Source organism: Euwallacea similis, chromosome 10, assembly GCF_039881205.1.
Source record: "Euwallacea similis isolate ESF13 chromosome 10, ESF131.1, whole genome shotgun sequence".
Lineage (NCBI taxonomy): Eukaryota > Metazoa > Arthropoda > Insecta > Coleoptera > Curculionidae > Euwallacea > Euwallacea similis.
Window position 1 is genome coordinate 845,097 of NC_089618.1, and position 15,237 is coordinate 860,333.

At 35.7% G+C, this 15,237-nt stretch overlaps 2 protein-coding genes across 2 annotated transcripts; both read left to right on the forward strand.

Moving 5' to 3' along the window:
* Window positions 1–2,174: 2,174 nt before the first annotated feature.
* Window positions 2,175–6,789, forward strand: LOC136411813 (sodium-independent sulfate anion transporter-like). Its single transcript, XM_066394542.1, has 12 exons — window positions 2,175–2,302; window positions 2,373–2,432; window positions 2,812–2,994; window positions 3,049–3,258; window positions 3,312–3,532; window positions 3,584–3,761; window positions 3,810–3,974; window positions 4,031–4,180; window positions 4,242–4,394; window positions 4,449–4,756; window positions 5,253–5,403; window positions 5,457–6,789. The coding sequence occupies exons 1-12, from the start codon at window positions 2,281–2,283 to the stop codon at window positions 5,501–5,503; spliced, it is 1,848 nt and encodes a 615-aa protein (XP_066250639.1). The 5' UTR covers window positions 2,175–2,280; the 3' UTR covers window positions 5,504–6,789.
* Window positions 6,790–12,705: 5,916 nt separating this feature from the next.
* On the forward strand, window positions 12,706–15,184 carry LOC136411905 (uncharacterized). The gene has a single exon (XM_066394712.1). It carries the CDS (start codon window positions 12,751–12,753, stop codon window positions 13,603–13,605), a length of 855 nt encoding a protein of 284 aa, XP_066250809.1. The 5' UTR covers window positions 12,706–12,750; the 3' UTR covers window positions 13,606–15,184.
* The last annotated feature ends 53 nt before the right edge of the window (window positions 15,185–15,237 follow it).

A 15,237-nucleotide genomic window follows, 5' to 3' on the forward strand; every position in this document is an offset into this window, starting at 1 on the left:
ATTTCCTATCAGTAATGTAACACCAAACTTATCATTAGAGATTAAACTAAATTTCCCACTTGCGACATTTATTCTGACCCACCTTGTATATTTGAAAGTACCAACAGAAATTACTTTAGACGAGTTCAGCCAGCGATTAGCGGGTAGGAGTCTAGTAGGTACCTTACGTTCATGGGGTTAAATTAGGATAAAATGTGCCAACTTGAGGTATCCAATGCGTACCACTCGCTAGCCGAAATGGTCTTTCACTTGTGGTGACAACACTGTCATATGAATCTCTTTTTTTCGGCCTATTTAAGGAGGCGCAACTTCCCTAAAAGCCCTATATAAATTCCATCCAAATCAAAATTTGGTTGTCTCACTCCTAAATGCGTCGGTTGCGATCAATCTTTCAATATTATTTTGACACCCTGTATATATATTTGAAAGCATGCCCACATTTTCCGGGACACCTTGTATGCAGGTTGTTCAAGTTTATTCCTGAACTATTTATTTCTATTATTGGCAGTTAATGAAAAATTAGTATCTATGGCATAAAAGAGTTGAATGTTATCTGTACCTACTTGAAATTGTCTTTTATCTCATTGTTTTTACAAAAATCATTATGTTCTCTGGTTTTAAACATTTTTTCGACTCAAGTCGCCTTCTCAATTTTTTCTATGGAACTCCCAGAGTCTATAAGATATTTAATTCAACTTTGAGGTGACTGTTACCCTTAAGGATAAACACGACATTACATCTCAGTTGGAGCTAAAACTGCACAGATTGAGAGCTGACTTGAGAAATAATATATTCAGAAAAATTAATGGGGGCCTGCCTCATGAACACAATGTAAAACACAACTATTACTTATCACATCATTTTTATGGAATAGAAATTCTTCCTTAGCGTCCAAACTTTCAGACAGAAATCAGTTTGAAGAGCCTTATTTATAAAAATAGCAATATACAGGGTATTTTTCAAAGTCAGCCAAAAAGGTGCTATCAAATCAACTAATAATATACGGGGTGCCTAATTTAAAAAAACATAACTGTATACCAAAACCGAAACACCGTTATGGATGGAAAAATTTCGAGCACACCACTGAATTGTGACCTAAAATCTCTAAAATATTGCCATTTTAAATGAAAGATTTTCCAAAATCTCCCTGTATATTGAAAATGAATCAAATTGAAAATCAAACACCAGAAAGTACAGTCAATTTTTTTCATTCTTTGGATCACAACATTAGACTGTATGACCTACCGATCTTTGAAAATACTGAACAGCAACAATGATAAAAAAAATTAACGTACCTAATAAAACAACAGCAGAAGATATTTACATAAAAACATGAGATATCGCACTTTGAAATATTAACGAGTCATTTGAACGACAGTGAAAGACATCTTATACACATGCTAAGTTATGATTACTTAGAACGCCGCACCCCATTAATCAAATTCCCAATTGAATTCAATAAAGGATATGCTTGCATGCAATAAATGTGGCAATACTTGTAGTTCTCCCATTGTGTAAGAATTTTATTGATCTATTTTTAATGAATAAATTGCACGAGATTGATTATAGATAGTCTTGACTTTTACATATATCACTAAAGGTACGTATGTATACCTATACCCTCGAAATTTTAGTTGCATTAGTATTGTAGACAGGGAGTCCGGAAATAACGTTAAAATATTTTGGAAGGTGATTCTAGAGATTAAAATAATTGAAAACAGTTCTTATAAACATACCCCAAAAATTGCTTTTTAAAAGGGTTAGGACCCTTGAAGAACCATCTTTATTTCATAATTTTAGCGCAAACCATTTCGAAAATATTGCGAAAAAAACACCTTCAGAATTTCCCCTTTAAGAGGTTTTAGTCCCCTTAAGAAGCAATTTTTGGGGGATTTTTATAAGAACCCTTTTTATAATTTTAATCTTTGGAGTCACCTCTCAAAATATTTCATCATTATTTCCAGACACCCTGTAGAACGCATTACTAGTAATACAGAAGCATCCTGTAGATTCTCAAGTGGACTTAATCAAATGTTATTTTATATATCTGAAATTTTCATTATTATTGGTGACTGATAAGATGTGTAACTTTTGGGAATTTGAATCGAATCTCTAAAAAGGAGTGATTACATGCATATTTTAGATACCTCACATAGGTATGCTTAAATTCAATCAAACTTCTGATATGTGAACACAAAATTAAACTCTTTGAAGTAAAATTTTTGAATACTAGAGCGAACTACCTAAATCGGAAAGTAAACGGTCGAAGGTCGGATTATAATGCGAAAACGTTCTGTTAAAGGTATGGTAGAGGAATCTAGCCACATCTGTAAAGTTTTTCAATATAATTTTCTTATGTTTATTTGGAAAAGAATTGCAACCAGAATTGACGACGGAAGATCAGAAGAAAGTGTTTAGAAATACTATAGATGGTAAGATGTACAGTTAATTAACTTAAAATTGCGAAAATTCTAATTAAATTCTAGTATTTTTGAAACGATTTTTCTTTATATATTTCAACACCCTGCATTTCGGGAATAAAGCGATTCCGGGAGTGCATTTATAGGACCTTTTTTCGAATTTTCACTCAAGGAATATTTCTGCATATTTCAAAATTTTTCAAGACGAATTACAGACCATCAATATTAAGGTGTATGATGTTGTACAAAAATATTCAATGTTTAAGGGCCGCCTTCAATTCTTCAATCGTGTGTTAATATTCCATATAACAAACTAACAGTAAATTTTTTTAACGAATCAATTTCAAAATGAATTATTTCGGACATATCACATATTCGTTTATTTTTGCAGTGGATAAATGGTCTCCCTCCAAAGGCAACAAAATCGACTGGACTACAAGAATCAAAAATTGCATTCCCATAATAAAATGGCTTCCCACGTACACATTTTCCTATTTTCTCCATGATCTTTTAGCAGGTTTAACTGTAGCCCTTACGGCTATTCCTCAGGGAATTGCTTATGCCGTAGTAGCAGGTAGGTTCAAACTTTCAATATTTTGACTTAGATTCGATGGAATTCTGTCGCTAGGCCTTCCTTCGCAATATGGTTTATACAGTGGCATCATGGGCGGAATGCTCTACTTCATATTTGGAGGGTGCAAAGACATCAACGTGGGGCCCACCGCTATTATGGCTTTGCTGGTTCAATCGAAAGTCGCCACCATGGGGCCCGATGGAGCCGTACTAATCACGTTTCTATCTGGGTTCTGTTTGTTTGCCGCTGGTATCTTGCATTTAGGTATCACCATCTACGGCGGGATGAAGTATAGATTATTCAACAAAATGTTTAAGGATTTTTGGTTGAATTCTTCTCCTTTCCTGTAATATCTGGCTTTACCACGGCGGCAGCTTTAAACATTGCTTGCAGTCAGTTGAAGTCGTTGTTAGGAATACCTGGCCCTGCTAACCAATTTCTAGAAACCTGGGAATCGTTTTTTGCCAATATTCGTAAAGTTAAGCTGTGGGACTCCCTGTTAGGGGTAATTACTATTATATTCGTTTTCGCCTTTAGGGTAAGTTTGCCTCCAGTCTTACGTTTGTTCGTCAGCTTAGTAATTCTGTAGGAACTTGGGAGGTTTGGGTCGATGAAATTTAAACCAGAATGGTCAAAAAAGAGGAACATTATTGGCAGAACTCTTTTTTTGATTAGTTTGGGAAGCAACGCCTTCGCGGGAATAGCTGGAGGGAGCATGGCTTACATAGCTGAAAAATATTACAATGCTTCACCAGTTGCCATTACTGGTAGGTACTCAGCAGCATTCTGCATTGACTATGATTTAAATTCTACAGGTGATGTCGAACAAGGTTTTCCACAACTCTCCCTGCCCCCCTTTAGCACTAACTGGAACGGAACCCATTTCGGCTTTACAGACATGTTGGCTCAATATGGGAGCCTTTTAGCCTTTTGCCCACTGGTGGCCTTCTTGGAGCATATAGCGATTGTTAAAGCTTTCAGTGAGTGTCACATAAGCCAGGTAACTTTCATCAAGTTCAAAGAGTCTATCCTCTAGCCAAGGGCAAAGCGGTTGATGCTTCTCAAGAATTGATGGCTTCAGGAATTGGCAACATGGCTGGATCTTTGTTGAGATCAATGCCCATAACTGGGTCCTTCACCAGAACTGCTCTCAATAACGCATCGGGAGTGAGAACCACCACCTCAGGTGAGTGGCTATCGATGGTTCTTAACTTTCTGAAAGGTGCAAAACGGCTTTATCTCGACAGGCTTAATTACGAGTATAGTAGTTATAACAGCTCTTACTCTGCTCACTGGTATGTTTAAATACATACCCAAATCAACCTTAGCTGCAGTAATAATGGTTTCCATGTATTATTTGTGTGAGTTCCACGTCATCAGAGTTATGTGGCGAACTAAAAGTATTTAAATCCCCAAAAAATTACGATTTCCCCTAACTAATCGATATTTTCCAGGACTTGATTTGATACCATTCTTTGTAACATTAATATCCTCTTTATTGCTGAGTCTCGAATATGGTATGATCATCGGCATAGCAACAAACTTACTATTCATTTTGTATGATAGTGCCAGACCGAAACTGTACTTTGAACGAATTACACTGGAGAATCACATTGTCTATATGATACGTCCAAAAGCAAGTTTGTTTTTCCCTTCAGCTGAGTATATGAGGGATGAGATACTGAGGGTGTGTTGCGAGGAGAAGAGTATCATTGTTTTTGATGGTGAATATGTGAGGACTATGGATGTTACACATGCAAAGGTAATTCATAATAAGGAAATTGTATTATTTCTATTTGCACTTTTTTTGAGATGGAACATCAGAAATTAAGTTCTAGCTCTGTTCTTGTGAATGTAACAATTGCCATCCTGCCTAGGTTTACTGGAATTTGACTTCTTCTTAGACACCGCTCATGAGCAATATTGGGGAGCTGCTGAAACATCCTCATATGAGCCGTAAACATGAACGTTTTTTTAATTTTTTGTTTTTCCCAATTTCTGTTAACATTCATTAGGAACTCTCTTTGCCCTTTCCATGCAATCCGTCAAACACTCCCGTTTTCTTCCTTTTTTTAGATTATGTCCCAACCACAACTTGGTCGTTAAACCATGGAAAGAACAGCCCAAAGCAGTGTAAAAATCCGCAAAACAGTCAATTTTATTTGTAGGTCGAAAATCCATGCACTCAACGACATTCGCTCTATTTTTATTCAAAAAGGTAGCATGCTACCTTATAACTCAAAACCTTTTTTTTTTAGAACTTTGCCCATTTAGTGGATGACCTGGACGCACGAAACCAGCGACTCTTATTTTGGAATTTCAATAAATCGGTGACAGAAATCTGCACTGGAGACAATAAAAAACTGTTAGAATATTTTAAAAGTGGAGACTTCGATCTTGTAATACGAGGTATTAATACATCATTATCAAACTATTTTGTGAATTACTTTTTCTGATTTCAGGTTATGCCAGGCGCGTTTCTCTTCCACCAAATAGTGGTGAACCTTAGATTAGCATTGGTGTTTTGCCTATCACAACTCTCATCAACAAACATTAACACTCATAGATTAAAAGCTTTATATCTTTCTAATCACTTTACATTTTACTCTCAGTTGGCCAGAAACTGACAATTTTCTGGCCTGTTTTGATATCGCAAAAGTCATTGTTTCAGGCAGGTCCAGGTCGTGCTCCTACGAAATACTGTCGGCAGGGTCCATTTATAAATATCCTGTGGGGAATCGATTCTCGTGTGGTTAGCTGTTCCAGTATACTTGAAATTGTGAATTGCGGAAAAATAGCATATAAGAATAGGAAAATAGATTGTTGTATAGGAAAATCATATTCTCGGCCTCTGGTGCTTGCCAGCCTCGACAGAGTCTCGGCTACCAATTTACTTTTTCGGCTGAGAACATGTTTTCCTACTAGATGCACAGCTTGTGATTAGTAGAAAATACTTCATTGATCTGTAAACCCGTTTTAGGCCCAACAGCAAACTTTTTAATAGTTATAGAGGAAAATTACAAAAATCGAATACCCAGGAAGGCCACAGAAGTACTGAAAACGTATAAATATGAAATGCCTCTTGAGATTAGCACATCAAAAAAAAAATCCGATTGCTTATCTCTTGACTGACATCTCTAGTACCTTATTGGTTCATTTGAAAATCGTCATCGGAATGAATACCGAATTAATATAAATTATCGCTTTTGTTTATTCTTCAACTAACGAATGGACCTACTTGTGCAAGTAATTGAACTGATCTCTATCTCCTTAAATTACTCGAACATTACAACACAAGGACAATTCGTTTTGTATGCAATCGATATTCTCAGAGGGTCCTTCGAAGTTTTTTTTTCCAGATTTTACCTAGAGACAATGTCCAATGTCGAAGAGGTAGGGGAGTACTTACCTGAAAATATCAAAACAATATTGAATTACTACATTATAAGTGTGTGTCGAAAGATCGCGATAAAATCGATTAATAAGAAGAGGACATAATTAGCGTCATAAACTATTGTTTTATGTTTCAATTCAGCATTAATCTATTAGACCTTTTACCAATGGCGCAAATGGATTTTCCCCTTCTGGAAGTGCTCATTCCTATAAAAAAGGAGAAAAAAATGCCTTGTGATCCAAGAGAGAAATCATACATTGTCTATAAGAAATGTAAGAAATTTTTGAACAAATTGTGGAAGTCAACCATCTGGTAATATACTGGGAGTTCTATTTGCAAATTTTCAGTTATGAGCTTTAGCGACCTAGACTTCACGACTAGCTCAAAATATAAAGTTTGATAAATCCTAAGATTACTCGTTTGTTATTTATAAAAAATATAACAAATTTCTGCTCAAAATATTCGTAATTTATAATATAATTCAACCCTCTAATAATATACTGGGTATCCCATTTGAAAAATTTGAATTATGAGCTCTCGAACTCGAACTAGGCTCCACAGCTAGCTCAAAATATGGAGTTTCGTAAATCTTGACATTACTCGCCTATAAGAAATATAACAAATTTCTACTCAAAACATCCGTAATGAATCGCAAAATTCAACCATTAGCTTATTTTTTTCACACCCGCACAAAACTGAATTTTTCAATTTTGAGTTACGCCAAAAGTGTTTCTCTTATATCAAGTATTGAAGGAGAGAGCAAAAGGGCTCGGCAGGAAATCAGACACATTAAGTGTTACTCATTATTAATTTAAACAATGCACATTTTTATTAATAATTAACAAAATACAGTTTCTATCATTTACCAAAAAAGAAAATCGCTGCAAATATACTCTGATAAAGAATTAAATTTCCGTGCAAGTTAACAACGGGGGAAGCACGCACTGGCACTTCAAAAACCGATCCTGATTCCCGTCATCGAAGTATTTAAGAAATCCATATCCCAACTTTACCTTTTTATTCCCGTAAAGACATTCCAATCCGGAAGTTGCCGGACCTTCCTTTTCCAGAAGTTTAATTTTGTCCCTGTAATTCGGACATACAAAAAAGTCAGGACAACAAAGAACATCCGAATTTGTTACATTTAAATAAACCGGTGCACAGTTTTGTGCTAATTCCAGTGCATTTTTCAACTGAGAATTACAGTTTTGTACCGTGCATGTTTCTTCGTTGAATTCTTCATTAAAATTTTCATGGCAGACACACGAAAGGCAGGTGCGCTGTGGGACAAATTTCTCTCCTATTTTATAGGTTTTCCCCTCAACTTCACAAATTTTATTTGTTACATTCTTCTTGGAGCAGATCTGGCTGGGACAACAATGACCCAAAGTGAAACCTTGAAAGCAGTTGGGTTTTGAAGTGATGAAGGAATTCAACTGCCACCAAGACCATCCGCAAAACACTGGTTGGCACACGATTTGCTGGTCACAAATACATCTACAATTGCTGCAACAAATCGATTCTGTTAAATTACTGTCTATAACTTCACCCACTAAATAGTCGCGCCCTTTATAAGAACAACCGTGGTTCGCGTAGATGGTACTACAATTGTAGCTGGTGGCACACACAGCTGCTTCTTGATTCAAGGGCTCGCAAGCCAGGTCTTCATATAAGAAAGCTCCATTATGATGGCACTCGTTGTCGGGCTTTGCAGATCGTATAAGGGAAAATGTTACCATAGCCAAAGCAATGTATGAGATTCGGTAATTCAGAGATACTATCGTGTACATCCTGACACCAAAATGCGTATCGCAACTAATTGATAAAAGCCCAATAATTAAAATTTAAATTAAATAGAAATATTGTTTAATTTAGTTATTGATAATACTTAAGGCTGCAATGTACAAAAATGGACACGCGTTATAGATTAAGAAATCTAATTATTTGTGGCCTTATAAATGGCAGTCAAACAAATCGCTGAGATAAGTATGTGTAGCCATTTATGCAACAAAATAGTATAATGTGACAATAGGGAGTCAGATAAAAGTTGGCCAACTGCTAACTTCCTGCTTTACTGTATGTGAAAAAGTGCGTATTTCGTAACTGAACCTCTGATAGGTATAAATGATATACAGGGTTAGCCACACAATTCGTTCATTAGAAAATTTTTGAGTTTCAACTATCTTAGTATAGAATTTGGTTTTACGTTAGAATCGACCATTCTGAATCCAAGTAAAACATTTTCAAAATGACGATACTTCCGGTTATACCGTTGATAGCTACTTCCGGTGTACCAACTTCGTTATTTTAAGTAGAATCCCCTAGCTTTTTTTCTCATTTTTGGATTTCATGTTGAATTTTAAGGCCAGTTTACGTAGAGTTTATGTCTAAAATTGACCATTTTCGAGTTATACTAGAAGTTTTGAAAATTTTGACAGCTGCAAGATTCTACGGAAATCGGTATTGTGGGCTAACCGTTACGAATTTTGGAATCGATGCTCTAGGGTTCAAAAAGGACCTAATAAGCTACGTTTCAACGTGTTTCAACTGGACAAAAAGTTTTCCACAACCCCAAAAATATGCCTGCGAAGTTGTATGACTTCAAATCTCAATGACTTGCTTGTTTCAAATGGGATACCCTGTATCTTAAAGCATTTTTGAGTCTAGAATTTAATTCCGTATCAAATATGATTTAGGTTCTTTGAACCAATGCTGGACGGGGTTTCCCATTTGAAACAAGCAAGTTATTGAGATCTGAAGTCATGCAACTTCGGAGGCATGTTTCGGGAGTTGTGAAAGGTTTTTTGTCAAATTGAAATATGTATGTCAAAACGTAGCTTATTAGATCCTCTTTAAGCCCCAGAACCCCGATTCTAAAAGTTGCAGCGGTTACCGCACAATACCGATTTCCGTGGGATCTTGCAGCTATCAAAATGTTCAATTTTTCCGGTATAACTGGGAAACATAAGACATTTTACATAAACTGGCCTTAAAATTTAACGAATAATCCAAAAATGGCATAAAAATTAGGGGGTCTCAATTAAAATAACGATGTTGGTAGCTACTTCCGGTGTAACCGGAAGTGCCGCCATTTTGAAAATATTTTACTTGCATTCAAAATCATCGATTTTACCCTGAAATCAAATTGCATTCGGCTACGAAGCGAGAAGTCAAAATTTTTCTAAAGCATGAGTTGCGTGGCTAACCCTGAATAAAAAATTACATTCGTGGTATTACAACCACAGCATCTTCCTGCAAAGTCCAAGCCTTAGATCCCATCATAATTCCCCACATAAACAGCCATCTAATGGGAGAGAAAGGATGGGGACCTTGTTCTACCTAGTTTTGACAAAGGAACGCACCTTCGACCACCAACAGCTTGAGCCATAATTTGGTTTATAGGGGTTTAAATTGTTGATCAGCCAAAGCTGCCCTGTAAATCACAAAAGCAACCATCAGAACATACCCATTTAATTTACAGCGTAAATCCATCTTATCTGAATCTTGTACTTTCATCGCCCCATGCTGCGTAGGGCAACATTTATCATTCCAATTGTGTCGTTCTCATGGGGTCTGTGCTGCAAAAAACTTATGAGGCATATGAATGTTAAAATTAATAATTCCTATGATATTTATGTTTCAGAAATATGATCAGAACGATGTCAAATTCCTTCAATTTAATGGCTTGAATTTGAACGATTTCTAGTTAAGCTGGTAGTTTTTCTGTTCAAAGGAATGCACAGCTTTGAAAGACGGACGTATGTACGGTTCAAACTTCTCTAATTTTATTATAAAAATATTTTGTGGGAAATATTAATTCGACTCCTGTTGAAGATGCCCAGGAGCTTTACTATTGTACTTTCTAACACTATAACATATAAGCACACTCGTAATTTTTTATTAAATCTGAGATGTCTGCGAAATACTCTGTAGAATGATTGTTTAGGTACATACACGAAAGTGCGATTTTTCTCAATGGTGTATCATGTTGTTAACAACTTAATTGTTTCAGATAATTAACACCAAGAAATCTCTAATGAATTGCTAATGATCACACTTGTGGTTGGGGACTCACCTAAGTTCCAACACATTGTTACGCAGCACTCTTACGTTTAATTTACATATCTCTTAATTATCAAACTCTTTTCTTCCAGTTTAGCAAGATACACCGCTAATCTAAAGATTTTGTAGAGAAATTTTAGAGGTTTTAAACTATTTCTAAAATCAATAGCGTAGCGGTTTTTGAGATGCTGCTTGAAATTTTGGAAAAGAGAGTCATTGAGTGACAAGTTTTTCCTTAAATTTCATCTGTTTTAAAATCATTTTAGGAACGCTTTCGGGAACGCTACTGATTTTAATGAAGTCAGTTGGTAAATTTCAGATTTAGTAAAAGAATCTTTAAAGCCTCATACTTTCACGAAGTCAATGAAGCCTTTGTTTTTGACTTGACCTAAAATTTCAAAAATAGGAGAGTCTCTGTTTACTCGTTTTTCAGATGAAAAGAAAACGGTTACCAAAAAGTTCAAAAATCGATTATGGCGACCATAAGCCAAACTGAAGTGGCACCTCACATCTCGTGAACTTGATGCAGTAGAAAGCGGCACTATCACAAATACTCCAAAAATGCCTTTAAAAATGTTTTAGATATCCTTTTATATTGCGCCATTTTCAATTCACGAGCAGGACACCAACAAGTCAAATTTCAGTTTTCTATGGACATAAAGTCCGGGACAAAAAATAGCCCTAGAATAGATGGTTTTCCAATTGTTCATGTGTATATCGACTGCTTATCGATATTTCTCAACAAATATTCTTTTTTTTTTACTAAAATACTAAGAAGTTTTGTTAATCCGATATTTTTTGAAAACATGTTTTATAAAAGATTGAATTAAAATCCAATTTTAGTAGGACAAATATATAGCACTTTCGTAGAAAAATTTTATTAGCCCTTAAAAAATGGTAACAATAAAAATGAAAAAATCTTTTTATTATCCTGTATGCGCTCCTCTCTTTTTCAACGCAGTCGCCATCCGATCTGGAAAGGAGTTATAGAGACAACGGACATATTCTTGTGATACTTTAGCCCACTCTTCCTCAACAGGTTCTTTCAATTCTTCTGTGTTTTGAAATTGTCAGCAATCTTTATAAACAGCCCAAGCAAGTTGTCCCCAGGCGTTTTCAATAATGTTAAAATCCGGGAACCTCGATGGCCATTACAGAACATCACAATTTTTGTCTTTGAAAAATTCCTTTACGATTTTCACAGCATGTACAGGGGCATTATCCTCCTGGAAAACAAAGTTTTTCGTGTGGTAGTGTTTTTGAATACTTTTGCAGTTGAATATCTGTTAATTGTGGATAATGTCTGCTCTTCATTTTACCAGAAACAAAAACTATATCCGTTTTCTGGTTTTCTCTCTTCATACCATCACCCTTCCTCCACCACATTGCCTTTAAGAAAATACTTTTTCTTCTTTCCGTGATAGTCCGTGATGTCGTGATAACAGCATGCTCAACCATCAGAACCGTCGAGGTTGAATTTTTTAAATCTGAAAATAACATTTTCCTCCATTCATTTTTCCAGTGAATAATATCTTCAACAAAAATAATATCAACTTTCAAATCAGCAAAATACCTTTGCATTTCAGTAAAGGATATATGTAAATAATCTTAAATAAACTATGTAAATATAAGCAAACAATTAAAAACAGTACCATGGGCGGTCTTTTTCCTTATCTAGGAAAGTATTGGAAACGCGGCTGATTTGAAAATCTAACGTTATCGAGTCCTGTATTGCGCAACTATGCCTTAATTCAATTGCCCAGGTATTCTCTAAGTAACCGAGGTCACGATGGTGGGGCTCGAAAATCTGGCAATCTGTATTTTACATAATACAATAATTAATTAGCATAATGTTGCAGGTGCTCATAAATCTTTATCGCGACTCATAACAAAAAATAAATAAACCTCCATCAGCATTTTGAAGCCTCGAACTGCATGGGAAAACCTTCATTATCATACACTTAAAAAACATTGCTGGGATTTACAGTGACATCTAAAAATAACTTATTCGCAATTTTTAAAACAATTCCAACCTACGAGTACCACCAATTATTAGTTTACGTTTATTCACCGTGACAGTGAGAAACAAACAGGTTTCATATCACGGTTATTGCGTGAATGCTTGTGACGGGAACCCACCACTGTCGGTAACCTAATGGCTCAATCTTAACCAAAGTCTAAAGAAGGAATGTTCCAAATGCGTAAGTATGAGAAATTATGACAAATAACATGATCAGTTGCAGAATCGCTGGTAAAGCTGCTGGTACCTTCTATCGAGTTTTTGAGCGGATTTCACCACCATGTTCTCTTCGAAAACATGTCTATTAGTGGTAACAATAATCGCAGAAGTGTTAAGTGAGAGTGACCCTACTGCATGTGACAAACATGGAGTTCTCTTTTATGAAGACATGGGCTGCGAGTCCGTAAAGATCGAGGGCCAGTGCCCACTAAAATATCAATGTGACTTCAACAGGCCTAAGAACGGCTGCATATTCAAAGGCAAAAACTACTCACCAGGAGAAGACATAACATCTGACGTGACCTATTCCGCTTGCCAAATTGGGTGTAGATGTGAAGACTTCGACTTCATTCGATGTGCAGTCCTGGATTGTCCAGAGGCCTTCGGAGGATCCCCAGGTGAAAGATGCTACAGCGAGTACGAAATTGGAAAATGCTGCTCCATTGGCCAGATTTGCCCCAATGGTACTACAGAGGAGAAAAAGTGTTTAGTCGATGGAGTGAACTATGATAGAGGCGCTAAGTTCTACCCCAAGAACACTTGTCTCACTTGCGTGTGCCATGAGAATTTTACCGAAGGGAATTATGACGAAGAAACTTGCATGAGACAGAACTGCGCGGCTCAAATTTATTTCACAGAGGAGATCAACAAGAAGTGCGCTCCCGCCTACTTTAACTTCCGTTCAGAAGAAGTCCTTTGTTGTCCCGATGATTTCGTCTGTCCTGACCCTGATTTGGACAGCATTAGACTTGTCAATCGTGAAGCTGACCCTAAATCTGAGCTGCAGTGCCAATATGGCACTCAGGTACTGAAACTAGGAGAAGGATTCAATAGAAAAGTGAACAAGTATGGGAAAGATAGGCAGTTGCTGTGTCAGTGCAGCATGCCTCCTTTGGTTACATGTGTAGAATTTTGAGTCGATTATTAAATGTATATTAATGATGTTAATGCAACCAACGATCTCTGTGTACTGGAGGTAGCTGACAATGTCCGGCATTCCACTATATAAAAGTGATCCCATTTTCTTAACCGAAGACCGCCCTGTATTAGTACCTTTATAATATACGGAGTGTTCTAAAATGTGTCCGCAAATGAAGGGTGTGATTCCTCGGCTCATTGTTAGAAAAAAAGTTCCTATTAACATGGATCTGCAATCGCACCGTTTTCGAGATAGAGAGTGTTGAACATAAATTTTGTTTTTCAATTTCTTGTCGATATCTCAGGAACTATTTGAAATACAGAACTCAACAATTTTTTTCATAGGTCAGGGGCAGAGATTTTAAGCCTTATGTAAAGTTTTTTGCTCCTAATTTCTACGTCACTGGGAAAATTGGCATTTTGAAACCACCTTTTAAACCGCCAATGTTTTCTAAACAAAAAGAGGCCAAAAGCTCTAAATCGAACCGTTTTCCAGAAAAATGGCATTTTATGATAAACAATTCGAAAAAAGTAGCAACCTGATCAAAAACATTTTATTATCAAAACTAAGCAAATGAACAATCAAAATCACGATAATTGTTGAAAATGACTTCTTACGATAATACAGGTTTCCAAACTTTTTGTGTAGAAAATATTGACAATTTAAAAAATGGTTTTAGAATGCCAATTGTCCCAGAGGTGTAGAAATTAGAGATAAAAAACATCCCATAAACCTTAAATTTGACTCACCACACACTGACCCATGAAAAAAAAACTAAATGAGCGCTCAACAAAAGCTAATATTAACGATAATATGTGTGCAAAAGTTGAGTTCTGTGCTTCAAACGGTTCCTGAGATATTGCCAAAAAACTGAAAAAAAACTTTATTTTTAACACACTATCTCGAAAAGAGTGCATTTGCGGGCCCATGTCTATAGGAAGATTTTCTTACAATGAGCCAAGAAATTACACCTTTCATTTAAAACATCCTGTATATTGGTATACAAAAAAAAATTTAATTGGTACTATTTTTTTTAAATTAAAAATTTAAATTTCCTGAATGCTATTTAGTTGACTTTTAAAAAATATAGAGGATTTTGTTATTACTTGATTTTCTGATCGATTTTAATTTTTTTGAATAATATAAGGAAAATAATCTTTTATCGAAATTTCCCTTACTTATAACCTTAACCCCAATAAAATTTCATATGTCTGAATGTCCAAATAAGTGTAGATTCCATAATACAATTCAGAAATAGAAGGTGACACTTGAAAAACTAAAGTTGAACTTCATTGAAATATTATGGGGTAAGAAAAAAAGTGACAATATTTTAGCTTTATAATATTTTTTAAACATTTTTCTATTAAAAGAAGTTATTGCCCTTATTCCGTATATACGAATATATGACGGACCCTGTATATGTATATTATGATCAGAGATACGTCATACTCCTACGCAATCGTAGCATATATAAGACGTTAGATACCATGCTGACGTCACTTCCTAGGATTTCGACGCCATAGATTAGTGCCTAATTTGCTAAAAAGGGCGGAAAACTATAAAATACAATGCTATCCACTTTTGTAGATCGTTGAATGCAGCCTATTTGGCATATAAAATATGTTCTTT

Bases quoted from the DNA above. Each gene is read 5' to 3' on its own strand.
- LOC136411813 (XM_066394542.1), top strand. From the start codon at position 2,281: ATGCGAAAACGTTCTGTTAAAG. The intron at 3,259-3,311 runs GTATCACCATCT...AAAATGTTTAAG, and splicing joins CGCTGGTATCTTGCATTTAG to GATTTTTGGTTGAATTCTTC. The intron at 3,762-3,809 runs GTAGGTACTCAG...TAAATTCTACAG, and splicing joins TTCACCAGTTGCCATTACTG to GTGATGTCGAACAAGGTTTT.
- LOC136411905 (XM_066394712.1), top strand. From the start codon at position 12,751: ATGTTCTCTTCGAAAACATGTCTATTAGTGGTAACAATAATCGCAGAA.